The 20,188-nt window shown below is 37.8% G+C and overlaps 1 protein-coding gene and 1 long non-coding RNA gene across 2 annotated transcripts; one reads left to right on the forward strand and one right to left on the reverse strand.

Annotated features, from left to right (window-relative positions):
* The first annotated feature begins 544 nt into the window (after positions 1-544).
* On the forward strand, positions 545-15,489 carry LOC134798706 (dual specificity mitogen-activated protein kinase kinase dSOR1). The gene is made up of 8 exons (XM_063771091.1): positions 545-807; positions 1,979-2,151; positions 4,028-4,303; positions 4,624-4,817; positions 5,250-5,414; positions 6,281-6,466; positions 10,068-10,223; positions 11,111-15,489. Exons 1-7 carry the CDS (start codon positions 689-691, stop codon positions 10,185-10,187), a joined length of 1,233 nt encoding a protein of 410 aa, XP_063627161.1. The 5' UTR covers positions 545-688; the 3' UTR covers positions 10,188-10,223; positions 11,111-15,489.
* Positions 14,919-16,803, reverse strand: LOC134798748 (uncharacterized). Its single transcript, XR_010145267.1, has 2 exons — positions 16,210-16,803; positions 14,919-15,815 (listed from the first exon to the last, which is right to left on the reverse strand). It is a non-coding gene; the product is annotated as an uncharacterized LOC134798748 (long non-coding RNA).
* Between the last annotated feature and the right edge of the window lie 3,385 nt (positions 16,804-20,188).

Below are 20,188 nucleotides of genomic sequence, written 5' to 3' on the forward strand. Positions count from 1 at the left end.
AATCTCAAAGAATGCTTTATAGCAACAATATTATAATATCAATATATTTTTTAATGTTACTACATATATGGAAAACTACTCAGTCATTAAAAACACACCTACACAAGCACACTGTTGCTCTTCAATTACTTATCTTATCCCACACTCTTGCTCAAGTCAGCATGTGCGTAAGTCATGAATCTAGTATTAAACTGGATTGGGCATGAGTGGTGGGGATAACTGACAGAACGGGATAGTCTTACGTATCTTTCAGTAGGAGTAGCAGAGAAATCGCTATTATTGTTTGTCCTTATCACAGTCTCACATATTTTTTGTTCCCCACCATTTTTTTTGTATGGATAATGGTGGGCAACTAATAAATTCGACCAATCACAGTGTCGCATTTGCGTATGTTTTGTCCCTCACCGAGGTACGCGAATACCAATTCTATACGATCCTACCTTCTATGGCGTAAGTTGATGCGACAGATGATGAATGTCCGTTGTCTGTGGCATAATCATTATGGTTTAGTCTGTGGTAGAGGCCGGGCGACGAATCAATCTTGCATTGCATTGCACAGTCGTGGTATTTTTTTCATTTTGTAATCAAAGTGGTTCTATGCGTACTTCCGCAAGGTTTTTGTTTTAGTTTCAGGGGGGCCAGCCCCTGGCCGTTGAACTATTTCAATGCCGTGAAAAGTGCAATCACGATGAGCAAAATGTCCAAGAACAAATTGAACCTGACCCTCCCACCGGGGTCTATCGACACGGCCCCGGCTGCGACTCCATCGAACATGACTCCGCAGTTGAAGTCCGCGACGGCCACTGAGTAAGTAGAAACATCCTGATTCATTCTAGGTGCAACTGCGTCGAAATGTTTTGATTCCAAATTTCACCTTTTATTGATCTGTTATCAGTAAATACACCTGTTATCATGCGTATAGTAAACAAAGGTCATTTTGCATTTTTAGCCATAGTATGGTCTCTTATTCCAATAAAAATGATTTATTTTTAGTTTCAGGTAGACACAAACATTAAAAAGAAAAATAAACTAACTTATTTATAAAATAAAACTATTTTTTTGTATATTTTGACTGAGCAATCGTAATTATATTAGAATTATTATATTATTTTAATTACTTTAGAAGTTTAAGTAAAATAGTTACATTAACAACTAATCAGTCAACTGTCTGTCCCAGTAGGGTGTATGAAAGTATTAGGGTGTCTTTCATGTTGAATGATGTCATCTTATAGTTAATACATTTTTATGTATATACCAATTACAGTAAAATGTAAATGAACAACGAATGATTTTTTTATGTAAGATCTAAAACTTATCTACCCTGACTGTTTTCTTACCTTAATATTTTAACGATTTTTTTTTCTTGAAAATAACATGTAAATATAAAATATGCGTACCACAATACAAAGATTCGCCAAACTGCGGGGCAGTTTGTTGGATTAGATTTGGGGGATTTTTTGGGTCCCATGGAACTTTTGTGTAATTTGTCCGCTATTTGCGCTTACCTGAGCTTATTCAATCAATTCCACAGTGGCGTAGCATGCACACAACCACATTTGTGAGGCCCTTTTTCAATGTGTATTCCCAACGCACCTAATAAAAAGGTTGGCTTTGCGAGGCTGTGGACGAGAGCCTCATTCGCCCACACCTGGCTATGCCACTGCATTTCCATGTATTCTATCATGGAGCTTAAGGGCAGCACTTAAATCAGAGCTTCCCATTTTGACTCCTTTGACACAGTAGTGATCTATAACCACTTGCTTTTCTCCATTAAATCACTTGTACTTGATGGAAATAGGATAGTTACCTACATGCATAGATTCCACACACATTATCACCACAAGGTGGTGACAGAAGTGGACTTTTCAACGCACTTCATTGTGATGATTCATAAATACTGATGCAAGGTTTAGTAATTTTTGCATTGGTGCAATCCCCATCATGCCGAAAACCGAATTTATTTTCATACATATTTCAGTCGAATGACGGGCCTCGCTGGAAAATCGAAGAGCAGCATCGAGGTCCTCACAGAGAGGCTGGAACAGATCGAGATGGACGACACCCAGCGACGACGGATAGAAGTGTTCCTTTGCCAGAAAGAGAAGATCGGAGAGCTGAGCGACGATGACTTTGAGAAACTCGGCGAACTTGGTAAGATGCTAGACTAAATTAAGGTGATCCAAATGACTATTAGATCAGCTTACATTGCTGATGAACAGACAAACGAGCAGTAGAGACAGAACCCTATAAAATAATTATGTGGCTGCTACTCACTAAAATCACAATTGCTCCAGGTTATTTTCCCAACTAACTTATCGCAGAACTACAGTTAGCAGCCCAATGTTTACGAAATTCATATTTCATACAGTTTAATTTCGGTCGAATTATCATTTGCAGAGGCACATTATATGGAGTTGCATCCATATACATATGGAGTCGTGTAAACCCTATTTTATCAAACATGAAATACTGACCGTTGCATCTATGTACATATTTGAATCATGTAAATTTGTTAGGAAACACTTAAACTTATATTCACTCAAAGATACAACTCAAATTAAAAGAAATAATCGTAATGTTAATCAACTAAAAGTGCCTTTTTCGAAATTAAAACTTGTCACATGTAGCCCCCATTATATGACTATAAAAATCTATAATCACCTTCCAAACTCTATCAAAGATCTGGAAAATGAAAGTTAATTTAAAAAACAGCTGAAACTGTTTTTTTAATACAGTTGCTCAAAAAGTGCTACTTTACGTAGCTGTTTAGCGTGCGGAAAGTTGGTTATCTCGAACTAGTGCTTTTTACTTTTCCAATTTTTTTAAATTTATACTTGTTCCAATTCACGACTACTTATTGATGAGTGTTAATATTAGTTTCCTTTAAACGTCGTAATCAGCAGAAAAACCTACTGTTAATGTAAGAATGTGAAAAATATACATATTTCATATTTTAATACTTACCTCTTCATCATTATAACACGTTTATTTTTTAATATTGAATATTGAAAATTCCGTTCTTAATAAGTTGTCTGAATGGAACGGAATAGCTGCCAAACGCCCATAGATATAATATACTTAAAGACGACGTCTAAGCAAGCTGTCACTGTTACCACTTTGGTTTAGTGTACGATTAACAATATTTTACTTATTTTTTCGCAACTGTATTAAAAAATGTCGTTCGATACACGTGCGGAAATGTCATTCTTCACTCGTCCCGAGTCTTGCCACTCGCCTGCGGCTCGTGCCAAGATATCTCGGTACTCGTGAAGTAATGACATACCTTCCGCACTAGCATCGAAATGTACTATTAATTAGTGGATGTTTTTATAATATTAAAGAATGTTTTGACCAAGTCAGTAAATGAAAATATTACCGTGCTTTGTTTATGTAAGGAAATAATGTAATATCGCTATCAAATGATCATGTGTGAATGTATGTATGTATAATATTAATTTAATGAAATGTGTATAATAATTGTAATCAAATGAACTTGTAGCCCTCTTATATTGCCGTGCCCTCGCAGGGTGTCACATGTATACCTTTATTTATGTTCCATTCCATCCATGTCTGTAATGTGATATGCAATAAAGTATTCTATTCTATTCTATTAATGTGCTAAATATTTTCCTTATCTATCTAACTAACGTAAGGACACTCCAGGTTTTAATTGTAAGAATATTTTATGACTTATTATAAGTTATGAGGTTATGACTCACCTTACTGGTGAAGAGTGGTATGTCACACATAACATCAGACACTTGAACTTTTACTGTCAAAAATCAACGGAATCGGCAAAAGTCGTTAGAAAAAAGGTTTATGTCTACGCAATAAGAGCGAAAAAGATGTCGTTGCGTCGTAAGGCCGAGCCGAGCAATGTCTGTTGCCGATTCCGCGTCGATAGATGTGGGGAGACCCTCAGACAATGAGAATTCAGTTAGTACCTACTTACAGTACTAGTAGTACTAGCAGTAGTTACTTTCAGTAGTATATTTTCTGTGACCCTACACGTGTTGTACACTTTCAGGTCAGGGCAACGGTGGCGTCGTAATGAAAGTCCGTCACAAGTCGACAGGCCTAATCATGGCGCGCAAGCTCATCCACCTCGAAGTGAAGCCAGCCATCAAAAAACAGATCATCAGAGAGCTGAAAGTTCTACATGAATGCAACTTTACCCACATCGTTGGATTCTACGGGGCCTTCTATAGTGATGGTGAAATCTCCATTTGTATGGAATATATGGATGGTGGCTCCTTGGATTTGATTTTGAAGAAAGCTGGCAGGATTCCGGAGTCAATTTTAGGTGAGTTATATCAGCAAAAATTTAGTTCTAATCTAAGGGAATATAAAAGGTATAGGATGCAATTAAATAATGCGGATAACGGTTTAGTAATTTCAGTCATAGAGCACCTGTGTTCCTTCTTGGTAAACAACACCAGAATGAAAATTTTTGTTGGTGAAGTGACGCAGCTACTTTCATAACCTTTTTAAATCTGTAGAACTTGGTAGAACTTAATGCTAAGTTATCACAAGTTATCATGCCAAACATCGGCCTCACATGCCTGACACTTTTGGTGGAATGCCTAATAAACATAAAACAATTTTTTCTTTGTCTTTATACAGGAACTATAACCTCAGCGGTACTGAAAGGGCTGAGCTACCTGCGCGACAAGCACGCCATCATGCACCGCGACGTGAAGCCTTCCAACATACTAGTGAATAGCAATGGCGAGATCAAGATCTGTGACTTTGGTGTCTCCGGCCAGCTTATTGACTCCATGGCCAACTCGTTTGTTGGCACTAGGAGTTATATGTCGGTGAGTGTGTTGGGCAGTTTAACCTTGTGCCGCCCAAATATTAATTACGATTTACACTCTGTTTAAATGGAATTTCAATCACCTTATAAAACAAAGTCCCCCGCTGCGTCCGTCTGTTTGTGTGTATGTATGTTCGCGATAAACTCGAAAACTACTGAACGGATTTTCATGCGGTTTTCACCCATAGCTATAATTTTGTTTGGTCGGCGACACGAGAACTTCGTTAGCGTTGTTATAGATCTCTCAACTGGAGCAAGGAATTTCATTGGAATTTGATCTTTCTATATATTTTTTTTAGAAAAGCAGGAACAGTGTCCTGACCGCTATACTATCAAAACCTGCTATTTAGAGAATCTTAGTGGGGTACTGTATTGTGACATCTAACTTGGTAAACTTTAATATTGCTTTTATTTATCAATTGTTTCATTTCAGCCGGAGCGTCTACAAGGCACGCATTATTCCGTTCAGTCGGACATCTGGTCGCTCGGCCTGTCTCTAGTAGAGATGGCAATCGGGATGTACCCCATCCCCCCGCCTGACGCCAAGACATTGGCGCACATCTTCGGCGCGCAGAACGAGGACCACTCCCCTGGACAGGTTAGTACCTGACTTTAGAACACCTAGACGCCTAGACCTTAGAAGGCACCTCTCTGACCACTGCGACGCTACTAGCGACAGACCGTTTTCTAGCTCAAGAAACGAAAGTGTAGATGTTCGTTTTGACAAAAGTCTGGACATCATTCTAAAAGTATGGACATTTCCTATAACATGGAACTCAGTGAATAAAAGAGATTAATATCGATCTCAGTTTAGGCTCGGAATTCCCCGAAATTAACCACTTCATGAACTATTAACTCTGTCCAGTCGGACATCTGGTCCCTCAAATTCGGTCTATCAAATTCACCAGCTCGAGTTGACGTGGCGTCCGGAGTTTTTGGATAAGCTATCACAATTCTTTTCAATAATTATTTTCTCATGGAATCAGTTTTTTTTTTGGTATCGTCTTGGGTCGTCCCATTCGTTTTTCGTCAAGTTCTTAAATTAGTCCTATTCTGCTTTCGTCACTCATTCTACATTCGTCACAATCGTCGGTGGCTTTCAATGTAGAATGAGTGACGAAAGCAGAATAGGACTAATTTAAGAATGTGACGAAAAACGAATGCGACGACCCAAGACGATACCTTTTTTTTAGATCAAACGTGTATATGAAATGTCCAATAAGAAAGTTCGAAATATGACTGAATAATATGTCGGAGATCTTAGACACTGGACTAGCCGGGTCTACACAGCGAGCGTATACGTGTGGAAGCGGCTACTCATCAAAATAATAAAATTTTAAACAACGTGACGTTACGTCGTGGCGAGAGTATTGTTCAGTGATAGTGTTTATGTACAGCGTGTTTTATTAATTTAATAAATTTCAAAAATATCCTACTTTTATTTTAAATTTTATTTTCCCTCAGTCCGTGTCTGCCATCCCCGCGCCGAACTCGCCGCGGCCGATGGCGATATTCGAGCTCCTGGACTACATAGTGAACGAGCCGCCGCCTAAGCTGCCCTCTGGTCTGTTCTCCGACCACTTCAAGGACTTCGTCGACCGCTGCCTCAAGAAGAACCCGGATGAGCGGGCCGACTTGAAGACCCTTATGGTACTTAAATAAAATAAATAATTCAGCCTATATACGTCCCACTGCTGGGCACAGGCCTCCTCTCATGCGTGAGAGGGCTTGGGCTATAGTTCCCACGCTAGCCCAATGCTGATTGAGGACTTCACGTACACCTTTGAGTTTCTTTTATCTTCTTAGCTTTTCGGTGAAGGAAAACATCGTGAGGAAACTTGCATACATCTTATGGTACTTACTCCCTTATATTTTATAGTAGAAAGTATCATCTTCCTCGCGTTGTCCCGGCATTTTGCCTCGGCTCATGAGAGCCTGGGGTCCGCTGGGCAACTAATCTATATAATTGGCGTAGGCACTATAGTTCGTTTTTTTAGCATTAGGAATAAGGTAAACAATATTGATGTGTCTTTTAATTGAAAAACACATTTTAAAAATAAGTTAGGCGAATATGTAACAATTATGAATCTAATACGATCATTTATATTCTTCTGCTTTCATAAGTAATAGCTGGGTCATTCCATAATAAACGCTACCAAGGGTTCAAAAATGAAAAATAGTTTAAGAAGTCAACACTAACCTATTTCCATAGAAAACATACCAAACCTTCATGTCAGAAAAAAAAACCGGAAAAAAATCAATTTTTACATGTTTTTCATGTACTTGATAGCAACGTTTAAATGATAGGCGTAAAACTAATTTTATACAGCGATATTGGCAAGACTAATTAAAAAGAAAGTAACTGTAAACTGTTACAAATTTCCCGCAGTTATTTCAGGTAAAATATCGTAATTTTATAAGTTGTCTTTAAAAATATTAAAAAGCATGGATTAATCGGTTTTTAGAAGAGTATTCTAGACTGTGGTCTCAAAGTAACACCCGAAACGAAAAAGAGATAAAAGTATGTGTAACTTTTCCCGTAATTAAATATAGCCAAACATGTTTTGCCAAAGAAAGGCTATGATGTGAACCTATGCAAATGTGTAATAGTTGTTTTAGCGTCTGCTTTAGTCGTATGTTTTAAAGTTTGAAGTTGTGTAACACCCGAAACGTGTTGATCGTCCGCCTGTCATTCCCCGGCTTTTCTCCGTGATGGTTAGTGCTAGAAAGCTGCAATTTGGCATGGATACATAAATCAATCATGGCGACAAAGTAGTAACACAAAAACTACAAAAATAATTTTTTTTTAGGTTTGCTCCTGTACAAAATATTTTTAATTTTTTTGCGACTTTAATCCTGTGATGTGGGGTGTCGTTGGATAGATCTTTCAAAATGAATAGGTGTCACCATCAACCATTTTTTGATTAAGTGAATATTTTCGGTAATATTCGCATCGAAAGAAAAATAATTATGATATCTTTGAGAAACAGTTTTTATTGTTAAGATTAATGTATTTTATAATAATTCAGCATTTATTACTTATGTTTTTAATCGAATTTATTAAAAAGACAATAATTTCAATAAAATGAGCCATAATTTCGTATAAATCTGTCTTAATTTCGTACTCGTAACACCCGAAACGGACCATGAGTAACACCCGAAACAGGTAATTTATTTTATTAAAATTAATTGTAAAGTGATACTAAGTGTTACTTCAGTGTTTCAGTAGACTATACTAACTATTATTACTTGACATAAATAAAACTGGAGGTTACTTGACAAAATTCGCTAAATTATGCATTTTGGTACTGATGGTCAGAAGGTATAGGCCAATTCCTGTAACGCCCGAAACAGCTACTTTTTAGTGATTCTCTCGTTATTGCTCTTATACTTTAATTATGTGTGTACAGGAAAAGAAAATATTATCAAAGTAGTAGATGAATCAATAGTTATAACCTCCTAGTTCCTGTTACAATATCGAATAAAACCTTATTTTAAGAGTTCAAGTGTAACACCCGAAACTGTGGAATGACCCAGCTGGTAATAGTTACTGATTTTTAAAAAGCACCCCAATTCAAATGGTCATTCCTATTAAGAGTTTTAGAAAACGCTAATCAATCCTTTGAACCTCTTACAAACAAACTACGCACCAGCTTTCTACCAAACCTACTAGGAGGCGACGTATCACCGCTAGAAGCCGATTTATTCTCATTACCAGTTCACAAAGGCGGTCTAGCTATTCCTGCACTTTCTAAAATAACAAACTTAAATTATGACAGCTCCAAAAAAAGTTGTATAACCCTATCATCCGCCTTAATTGAAAATAAATCTCTGGACCTCACTCAACATCACACAACACAACCCTCACAGAAGCTAGAAAAGACGATGACCTAATGGAATCTATTCTAGAAAACTTTCTCCTACAAAAAAACGTGCAATCGAGCGTTCAATTTTCACGAAACTTGAAACTTGAAAACTAAAACAAAATCTTCCATTTGGCTCTCAGTCATACCAACAAGGAAAGACCATTTTGACTTATCGCCACTAGAATTTAGAGACGCACTGGCACTGCGATACCACAGAACACCTGTCTCCATGCCCAAATCATGTGATGGCTGCGGCAATGATTCATTCTTCAACGTCGACCACGCCCTTTGCTGCAAAACGGGTGGTTTAATAACACGTCGCCACAACGAAATTAGAGATCTGTTTTGTGAGCTATGTGAGCACGCTTGGGGGAACGTGGTCAAAGAACCCATCATCACCGAAGGCGACGGTGGACTTCGCGGCGATCTCTGCTGCCGCGGCGTCTGGGATGCACAGAGGGAGGCGTTATTTGATATCCGAGTCGTAGACACCGACGCTCCTTCTTATATCTCACGTCCCGTAGCATCCGTCCTAAAATCCGCCGAAGAAGAGAAAAAAAGAAAATACTCAAACGCCTGTGAAAAGCGTCACGCAACTTTCACTCCCCTCGTCACATCCGTCGATGAAGTCTTCGCTCCGCAAATGTCTACCTTCATCAAACATCTCGGTGAAGCCATCGCTGACCGTTGGGACAGATCCCTTAGTGTAGTAATGGGCTGGCTAAGATCCAAAATTATAATTTCGATAATCCGTGCCACCAGCATGTGTATCCGTGGGACACGGGACAAATTCAAACCCATCCAACATTTCTTCGGTCTCAATGACGGTGCAGCCCTACCTAACCTGTCTACTTCCACTCTGCACTAGCGCCATCTTTTTGTTGTTGCTCATTCTGTTTTTTTATAATTTTACATTTTTGATGAATAAAATCTTTTGTCATTACATTAACACTGCCTTTTAATTTAATAGGAACAATATTAAAAAATATATTCAGGAAAATATATAGGTATGACCAAAACCATTTTGTCCATATAGGTAGTATGGATAAGAGGCGTATTTACCCTAGTGCCAAGGGGGGCATGGCCCGAGGCTGCAAGGGGCGGCAAAACATGTTTTTTTTCCTTATATAAGATACATCATCATCACTTAATGGGGCGGCGAATCTCTGGCCCGGGGCGCCAAATCTTTAAAATACGCCTCTGGGTAAGATGACATATAGTTAGTCAAGCAAATCTTGTCAGTAGGAAAAGGAGTAAAATTTGAAAAATGTAGGCGCGAAGGGATATCGTCTCATAGAAAATTTGAATTTCGCGCCTTTTTCTACTGACAAGATTTGCTTGACCATCTACTATGTATTAAGTAAGTGTTGTTTGTGTTGTCGCAGAACCACGAGTGGGTGCGGCTGGCGGAGGCGGCCGGCGTGGACATCGCGGGCTGGGTGTGCAAGACCATGGACCTGCTGCCCTCCACGCCCAACTCTAACGTGTCTCCTTTTTCTTCATAAGCTGCAAGAAGTGCATAATTTCAACAGCGAAAAAGGGTACGTACGACAGTATTGGGGCATAAAACACAACGTGGGGCGTTAATTTTAAACAAATACAAATGTATACATACAAGTGGCCTTTTTTGTGTCGATGTGGGAATGCCGTTACGCATCGTCCCCCTGGCCCCAAGGGTGGCCCATTATGGGGTATGTGGGACTCTCACCTCCCAGCTCTTTTCAATTGTGAAAAGAGGGGAGGAGCCTACCCACTAAACCCACACCGGCGTTTCCCACAATATGCCGTTGGGGAGGCGTCCTGGGATCGCGAACATTCTACCAGGACGTCCCCCCGGTATCCCTGGCTGGCTTCCGCCAGGGCACCCGCATCTGAGGAGGGAGGGTCAGAAACGCTTTGACTCGCCCCCCCGACGTGTGAGACCATGCAGTGTGGGACCTCTACCCACTGGCTCAGTGCACGCCACTCAATTGGACGCTCGATGCTACGCTACACGCCTCGCCGAAGAAAATCACCCTGCAGAAATAGCTGGCAATTCCAACGTGCCTCAACGTGAGATTGGCCTCAACAAAATGATTTAGACAGGACACTCATTTTGGGTTTAAGGTCCATGCATAGACTATGAATCCTCTAGACCGAGTTTAGAGCAATTATTTCATGCATCCGATGATGCCAAAAATGCGGGGGTGCGCGCGAAGTCCCGTGCCTTGATTGGTCCGTTCAAACGACGAACGAGTTCACGGACGTCACACAAAGACACTTTCGACTCGAACATGGAGTAAAATTACCGTATGCGTGGCAGAGGGGGTAGTTCGACTATGCTAAGTCTGGAGGATGTTTTGTCTGTGGGTCCATGTTTCTATGTTATAAACAGCGTTGATATGACAGTTTTCTAAAAGCATAAAACTAACTAATATTTGTATTCCAGGTCAAAACATTTCCCAAGAAAGAGCGGGCGACACGATCAGTGAAGATTCGGGGTCCGAAGAGCATTGAGGTCGGACAGAGATAGCAGTATGTCAACTCTAGATACCATTTCACTCACACGTCCGGCACTGTCAGGGCGAACTACCCGATGAATGGCAGTGAAACCAGCCGTCGGCTCCTATTTTTGGAGGAAAGCCGACGATAGGGTAGTTCCCCCATATAATGCACGGTTGACACCTGTCAAGGTGTCAGCTGTGGGTGATACTGTGTCGGGCGCTAAGAAGTCATGTTTGACGCGGTCAGTTTCGAAAACTTTACACTGTGATAACTAAACTATCACTTTAATGTCTTAAAAAATATAAAGTGTCCATTTTTAAATGTGAAAAAAAAAACTAGTGATTTCATTTGTTTGCTTTATTGTATCGCCAAGCAAGAATAAATGAATAAGATAATTTTATCTGCAATGGCAAACTGACTTCATTCTGTAGCTATTCATTAATAATGAAACTTGTTGGTTGTGTAAAATGTAACATGTTTTCATAATTGTAATCGAAAACGTAAACACGAAATTATAAGGAATAATGTCATGAAATGTAATTACTAATAAGATCGAAGGCAAAGCGAACTGACCGCCGTCCGTCACAACTGAAACATTAAACGAAACATATCACAAAACAATTAGTACGCATCGGGAGAACTGGCATCAAATACTCAAAATTGAACATTTAATTTCTAGAATTGGCTAAATTAAGGTAAATTTCTTAGGCATTTCGAGTGTTACGCTACACTTGGAAACTAAATGTCTTTAGTTTTTGGGACTTCCATCCATATATTCCGTATATGGTGTGAGATAGTGCCACCGATGGTAGTGTATTGTAACACCGATAGATAGGAGTAATAATACTAAAACATAGTGCATTCGTGGACGAATCGAGGTTTCGCAACGTAAAACGACTAATTGATAAATGGTCAAGTAGAGTTGATTTCACTAGTCGCAAGTCGAAAAATGTTAGTAGTGTTTTGACATATTTTTCTTTGCTGAAAGTGCGTGATTCATGTCAGCTGATACTCGTTATTTGGATAATTTAAAGGAAGCCGCAGCACTCAAACGGGGCCGGCTCTGCTCCCGTGGGACTGTTGCGGCATCCGTCTTTTGTAATCTGTAAAATACAGTCATTTGTAGACTACACGAAAAAATATAAAATCATAAAAAAAATATTCGGTAGCAGGGGGCGGTAAATCGATGAAGAGCATACCATTCAAAGCAGCGTCCCTCACAATAAGGTTTATGTATGGCGATTTTTCCCTGTAATTTAGCTTAGCAGTTGCGCCAAATATATATCGCCTAATAGATATTCTTGCATACGAAGATTTTTAAATGGATTGATTGAATTTTCTGTGATAAACATCATGTGATAACAGTTTACGCTTATAATATGGGAATCCATTGGTTCGGAGGAACGATGCTTTGCATGGAGGTTTACAGTCTTCATTGAGTTACTCCTCTCTGGTGGTAGTTATGTTTTTCTTCATATTTTGACGTGATGCACTACTTTACGTTTGGTTTGTGTATATGGTAGCTTCGTTTTAGTCCTGTTTTGTCCCGAGCACGTGTTTAGTTATGTAGTGTGATGTGTTGTGTGTGCGGTTTGGCTGCGTTCAGGCCCGTAAACTATATTGACACTAAAGTTGTCTGCTACTTACTTAATATACGACGATATCGCGTCCGTTAAATTTAAAATGGTTGTTTTTTGTGTGGCAAATTTAGGCCTCTGGGACTACAGGTGTAGACCTGCCTTTTCAACATTTGCGTCAAAAAAGTAACGATATCATCATTAACAACATCATATGATATTAAATTATATAAATAATTTTCTAAAATTGAGTTATATGTGGCAGGCAACAATGTGCAAATTGGATTAATACGAGCAGGTACAAAGTATTCACTAATTTGTATTCATTTAGACACTTTATCATTTTACCACAAGCTATCTAATGATAATTAAGTTTGAAATAAAATAGACAAGTTTCAAAGTGTAGGTTAATAATTTTATGGGTCTGTGTCGCGCCACACTGGCCTGTCTACACAAGCTTTTCGTTTTCTTCTCACTCGCCGATCGCCTTCCCCGCACGTATGATTGTTGAGTATGTTCCTTTTCGCTTGTCCTTATTATTTGCTGGTTAACCTCACTTAGAGTTTATTTATGTTATTCTACAGTGAAATGGGTCTTATAGCGGCTCCATTTACGTGGTATATTTGACGTAAGTGATTCCACTACGAATGTCCCTTTTACTAAAGAATAACACATTTAATTGTGATAAACGTTTTAGAAGTATGCGTGTCTATGTGATTCATGGATTTTTTGCTGTGTATATGATAAAAAAAACTCGCTTAAATGCCTTCAAGATAGGTTCTATTTATATAATTCTCGCGAAAATAAGACTTAAGTTTATAAAGTGACGATTATGATTGTTTTAAATTCCAATTTGTTATATTTTGTATATAAAAGGTTGACATACTAAGGATATACATTAGTTATTGTGTAAGTAGGATTGTATCCTCGATTTACAATCTTAGATAGTTTTCAAATAACTATGTCAAAAGTTGTTTAACTAATACTGAATTATGTTTTATTATTCTAAAGGCTGATTTAGACGGTGCGCGAACTCACATGCGATTTTAGTTACATTGCGGACTGTTGGTTACGTCTAAGTCAACCGACCGATCAAAACCCGCAATGTAATGAGACTCGCATGCGAGTTCTCGCATCGTCTGAATGAGCCCTTAAGCATAGTTTAAAATAGGACCAACTGTTCTCTATCAACGTTTTGCTTAGAGGTCTCGAACATGGCAAGTTTTTTTGTAAGACTGCTCCTTTTAGATACTCGTTGCAAAAGGTCAAAGTGTGCGAAGGTTTTTCTCCACCTATCCAATTCTATTGCTATCTTTGTCCAATGTGTATTGCGTCTCACATTTTGCTTTAATGAGAGAGTGAGACGCACTGAGATTAGACAACGAAATTGGACAGGTGAAATACCACCCTAACTCATAACAAACGTATGTTTCAATAAAAGACTCATGTATATGTATTGTTGTGCTGCAGAATGCCCATTAGGACAAATATTCTGATATACAGGTACGCCAAAAACCTAAATTAAGAAAACCTATACCTGCAATGTGTGTGCAATTTTTCAAGCGTCGTTTTTTAAACCAAAATGATGCATAATTATTGGAGCTCTTTCAAGAGCTTTGAAACTTCATAAGTATTTACCCTATGTGTTAATTTTAGATATTTAAATGTGTTGAAATTAATTTCAACGTCTGGTTCACGAGGCTATAATTTAGGCTTATGCCGAAATAAGTATTTTCTATCTTTATTAATAAATCGGACATATGTAAGGGTGTAGAGAAAGAGTCTCGGCATTATCGTTAGTCTAAAAGTTGATTTTTTGATAACCCACGTATGACAGCGCCTTATTGACGGTGGATTTTAAAGAAGATCTATTGGATATGCAAAAAAAATCTTCCTAATTTACCAAACACTAATTACCACTATACAAGTTTCAATGTATTTCTTGATGGTAATAATAATAAACTATGAACCGAAAATATATGTCATATATTAAACAAAAAGTGACGAAGTCCTCCAGTGGTGAAGGCCGGTTAAACAATTTTTCCTGGTGGTTCAAATTTTCTATGGAGTTGGTAACTACGATTTAAACATAATACAATTGTTAAATAATTCCATCTGTCTTTAAGAAACTAGCCTATTGCGAGATACCTATTTCAGGGTAAACAGCTATATTGACCATTCATTGATTTTTATCAAGGAGTGTCAGTAACGTGGTAGTTTACCCCATATCAAAGATTCGTTTATTGTATTAGATGTGTAGACTAAGCTTTGCGCTTCGAATAAATAGTTTTCAAATAGATAGATGGCTCTGTACGGTTCCGTACATTATGCGGTAACTCTGGTTACCAATAGGTTTTCGTATGGTAATTGAGTTACCACAAAACATATAGCATATACAGCGCCCCGTTCTTCAAATGTCAATCTCGGGGGTAAGGTTTTTACTTAGAGTTTAACACATCTTATACGATCAATGAATCTTTGCCCTATAATAAAATAGTTCAATCTTATGAAACCAGTTCGTGTTAGTAAAGTGTTCTATTATTGTAGAATTTCAACTTAGTTTCTAAGAAACATTGTGACACCAATTATTTCTCATAGAGAAATTATTTATTTTTGGATAAGTGATTTTACTTGCATTTTATTAATTTAGATATTTTAGATGCATTTTAGCTTTTCATAATTCGTCTTACTCGCAATTAGTCGTTTTTATGCGCTTACTTGTAACATAACTTAACCAGATTTTAATTCGTTTTTTTTTATATAATAAAGTAAGGACCTTAATGGCATGTGATTGACATAATATCACCATATATGTGACGTTCCACGGCAAAAGGTACCTTATGGCGGCTGGCGCTTACGTCGCATAGCGCCGCAATAATATTGGAGCGGCGTTAATAATAGCGTAAGCGCCAACCGCCATAAGGTACCTTTACCCGTGGGACGTCATATATAATCACGTATATGCATTTGAGAACACAATATGTTACCTACACTGCTCTCATACAATAATTGACGAGCCATGTGTAAAATCTCGGTAAGGACAAATATTTTCCGTTGACAATTTTATTTCTTCTCGAGTTGTTGTTTCTTATTTATTTATGGCGTTATTCATTTAAAACTAGTGCCTACACCAATTCCTGGGATTAGTTGCCAAGCTCCCATGAGCCGTGGCAAAAATGTCAAATCGAACGAGCTTTGATAAAGTCGAACCAAGGTAATTCTGCATGGGATCTTCAATGACAAAGTGTGCCAATGACATAATTAATGTTAATTTTCTACGAAAATATGACGTTCATAATGGCACTCCTCACAAGGAGTTACCTAAACGGGTTAGTATTTTCCTCCTCGGGCCTGGCCATACAAATGAAAAATCAAATATTTGCTAATGAAATTTGACCTTTTAATGTAGGAAATAAGAGCTGATTTTGTTTTGTTTGGAAATTGGATGAAACAAAACAAATGCAACTCTATTCCAATTGAAAACGAGTTAAATTTCAACAAACTAAATAAGTATGTACTATAGATAGAACCGTGAGCCATAGCAGGTTAAAGAGCTATTATAAATGCACTGTACGGTGGTTACGCTAAATAGGTCAGACCAGACTCCAATAAAAACAGCGTCTTAATTACATTCCACTAAGGTCCGTTTTCCTTTTAACGACACACAATTTTTTTTAATAGACCATGAAGACAGTCCTGTGTTTTTTTAAATCTCGTATGAAATCGCGTCCAACTTCGACTGTTTAATGTATGTCGCTACGTGAATGTATTGTGTCGTAACTTTTTATTATTTTGTATAATATGCTTCTATGTTAGGTGTAGTCATAGTTATGTACAAAATATATGTTAATGGAAAACGATAAATTGTTTTATTATAATTATCATTTATCATCAGCTGATTATAAACAAAGATACATTGATTGAGTAAGATGCGTAAAATCTAAGACAATTTCGTGCTTCGTATTTGACAGGTAAACGAGATGGCGCTGTACAGCTCCATGCATTTTGTGGTAACTCTGATTGTCAAAAGTTGACGTTTGACATTTCAGTGACTGCAAAACATAATAAGTACAGCGCCATCTGTTTCGGATGTCAAGCTACACGTTTTTTTCTTAGACTTTATTACCTCTCTATTACAATCAATTCTCATTAATATAAGGCACCAATTAGTCAGTCACTACCAAAATGTTTTCTATCTGTAGGTAGGTAGCTACATTGGCCTAGGCCAAATTAAATGGAGATGAATAGTTTTCTTTTTTGGTATTTAATTACAACATAAGACCCTTTTTCAAGAAAATTTCCTTACATGTTAATGCTTGTGCCTTAATAATAATTTATTTTCAATACCGAAATCACAATTTTATTACCTACCGTCGACAATAAATACGAGAGTTTAGAACAAGCCCAAGTAATTCCATTTACCACTTCAAAAACACCGCTGTTACTTAAACGTTAAATTATTCCCAGAATTACGATAACTTTTTCAAATTTGAAATCCGAAAATCCAATTCACCCGAAAGTAATTAAGCGAAGTAAATGAGCTAAGAGAGCGGAGAGAAATCGACATGTAACTTTCCGGATGTCATATCTTTTTGGTTTGCTATTGAATTATGAATCTTAAAACGGCGGTGTAAGGTAGATTGTATTGTAGGTTTTTTGGGAGATAGGTGGTTGGGGAGGCAAAGAGAAATTGCAATTACTGGTTGAATGGACGGGAGCAATCAAACGGTCCTGTGCGTGATTATGGTGTATTCTACCGCGAAGGCTACAGGAGGTCCTTGACAGTGTATGCGTAGGCCTTTGAGGTCTCGTTGGGGGTTTAGAAATAGATGCTTTGGCTTAGGGCGGTTATTAACCTTCACTACAGATTATTTCATAAGAGATGGGTGTGTATGGGTACTTGGGTAGGTAATACTACCTAATTCCGTATGAAAATCAGATTAATAATATACAATCAACTACAAAAATACCTATTGTGTAACTACGGAAAGCACAAACATATTTATGTTTTGGAACCATTAGTCTGCGGTGGCCGCTTACCACTTTACCACGAAGCAGTATCTAGATAGTACTCTAGCAGCAGTGTTTAGATACTCGAATTTTATAAAATAATTAAGTAAGTAGGTAATATACCTGACATACATTAACTTTGGCACCTACTTCAACATACGTAGCACGTATTCGATAGCGGAGTAAGTGGGTAGCCAAACTTTAATTACCTATTGGTTTAAGGGCCGGTCTGTATCAGTAGACCGCTTCTCTACATACCTACATATTATATGTTAGACCACGAAGTCATGCGAACTTACAAATTGGTATCAAATTGACCTCATTTTGATATCTTCACTATTGTGATTTTCATAATAGATTGATGTAAGCGAGATGCGTTGCGAGTAATAACATTTCAGTAGCAGATTTTTTAAATTCGAATGGCACTCTAGGAGTCCTCAAAGCCCTATAACTTATTGGCGCGTATAGGCCTAAAAAATCAGTAGGTACCTATAAATGTGAGCCTACTTTCAAGTTACTTAAATATTGGTTTAAGCTACCCGACCCTACACTGAAAATATATTTTTCAACCGGCATTAATCCAAAATCGGCATAAAAAGAGTCCTTAAACAGATTTAATGCTTTCATCTTAATGAACAACCTCTATTTACTTATATTTTATTATGAACCCCGCTCACTACGGCAGTAAAATTTCCATAAGACGTCGGGCAAACATCTTTTTTCCCTGATCCAAGCCCTGGCGAAGATTAAACTCCTGCTCATAATGGTTTCTTAATGAGCCTCGACAAAAGGTTCCGCAGAAACAATATTTACGCCCATTTATAATGAGGAACAAGAAGCCCGGTGAGTCCTGCGACCTTTTTGCGATTCCGCCGCGCATATTTCATTTTAATGCCGACTGGAGAGCATGATAATCTGAGCTCATCTTGAAACTGCGAACTGAGAACCCATTGCACCAAACGTTCTATGCTAGTAGAGTCCGGCTAAGCTAATTTGTTGAAGTGTGGGGCGTTCAGGGGTAGGTATAATAACAACACAAGAGTGGAGTAAAGAATGAATGCTTTATTGGAAAAATGCATGCCTTATATACTAGTTCATCATATGTTGCGTCTTTGTTCTGAATCACTGATGCGTAAATAATTGTTAAAAGATTTTACAGTACATAATGGTCCTATTTTCCCGCACTAGTGCGTAAAATAGCACTCTTCGTGCGTATGTCAAAAGTTTAAAGGGCCATATGTACTGTAAAACGTTGCACGATACTCGTGCGAATAGGTAATTCGCAACTCGTGTCGAATTTCCTCTTTTCCGCACTTGCATTGTAAATAACTACAGTGGAACCTGGATAATTGCAATCTCAAGGGACCGGCCATTTTTTGTCAATTAACCAGGTTTTCCATTTAAGCAGGTCGTGTCAATTAACGAGGTTCAAAAAATCGTTGTGTCAATTATAGAGGTTTTCATTAATAGAGGTTGCGTTTTGACAAATTTCTTTTATGGAGGTGCAAATAACCACTGAAAGTAGATTTACACGCTTAAATTTTGGGTTTCTGGTCTATATATTGCTTCTGTCTATACTTGTTGACCGAAGCGAAGCGAAGGTCTACGTTTTGACTCGGGCATTTTGCTTTCGTATGTCCGGATGTTCTCCTCTACAGGTCGCAATTCTTAACCGATTCTCGTGAAATTTTGTGACCGAATTTTATGACTAAATAAAATTTTTTTGTCAATCCGGTTTTTGGAAATTTTTAAAAATGGCGGAGTCGTGATACCTGGCGCCTAAACAAATAGTCGTATCGATATCATAAGAGTTTTTTCTTTTTGAGACATGTTTACAGAGTTAATAGCAAAAAATGCAGAAAAAAATTATCGCTGGTTTAGGCGGTATTTAGATATTTAGTTTTGTATTTCCGGATGTTCTCCTCTACAGGTCGCAATTCTTAACCGATTCTCATGAAATTTTTTGACCAGATTCTATGACTAAATAAAATTTTTTTGTCAATTCAGTTTTTGGAATTTTTTTAAAATGGCGGAGTCGTGATACCTGTCGCCTAAACAAATAGTCGTATCGATATCATAAGAGTTTTTTCTTTTTGATATATGTTTATAGATTAAATGGCCAAAAATTCAGAAAATTTGTATCGCTGGTTTCGGCGGTATTTTGATATTTAGTTTTTACTTGAGAATGAGTAGCTAAATTTCGTCAGCTTTAGTAAGAACTATCATGGCGCATTTTGCAAACGTTCGCTTTTTTGTTTGCATAGGGAGGTCCCTGGTTCCATCCCCAGTAATTGTATGCTGCTACATAACTTTTTGTATTTTTTTATACTTAAATTTCGTATCAATTGTTGTTTTTTATTTTAATTTTTTATTTTGAAAAAAATGAAAAAAATCGTATTTAAATCAAGCGCGGGCTAAGCGTATTCGTTTATTTT

Source organism: Cydia splendana, chromosome 17 (assembly GCF_910591565.1).
Source record: "Cydia splendana chromosome 17, ilCydSple1.2, whole genome shotgun sequence".
Lineage (NCBI taxonomy): Eukaryota > Metazoa > Arthropoda > Insecta > Lepidoptera > Tortricidae > Cydia > Cydia splendana.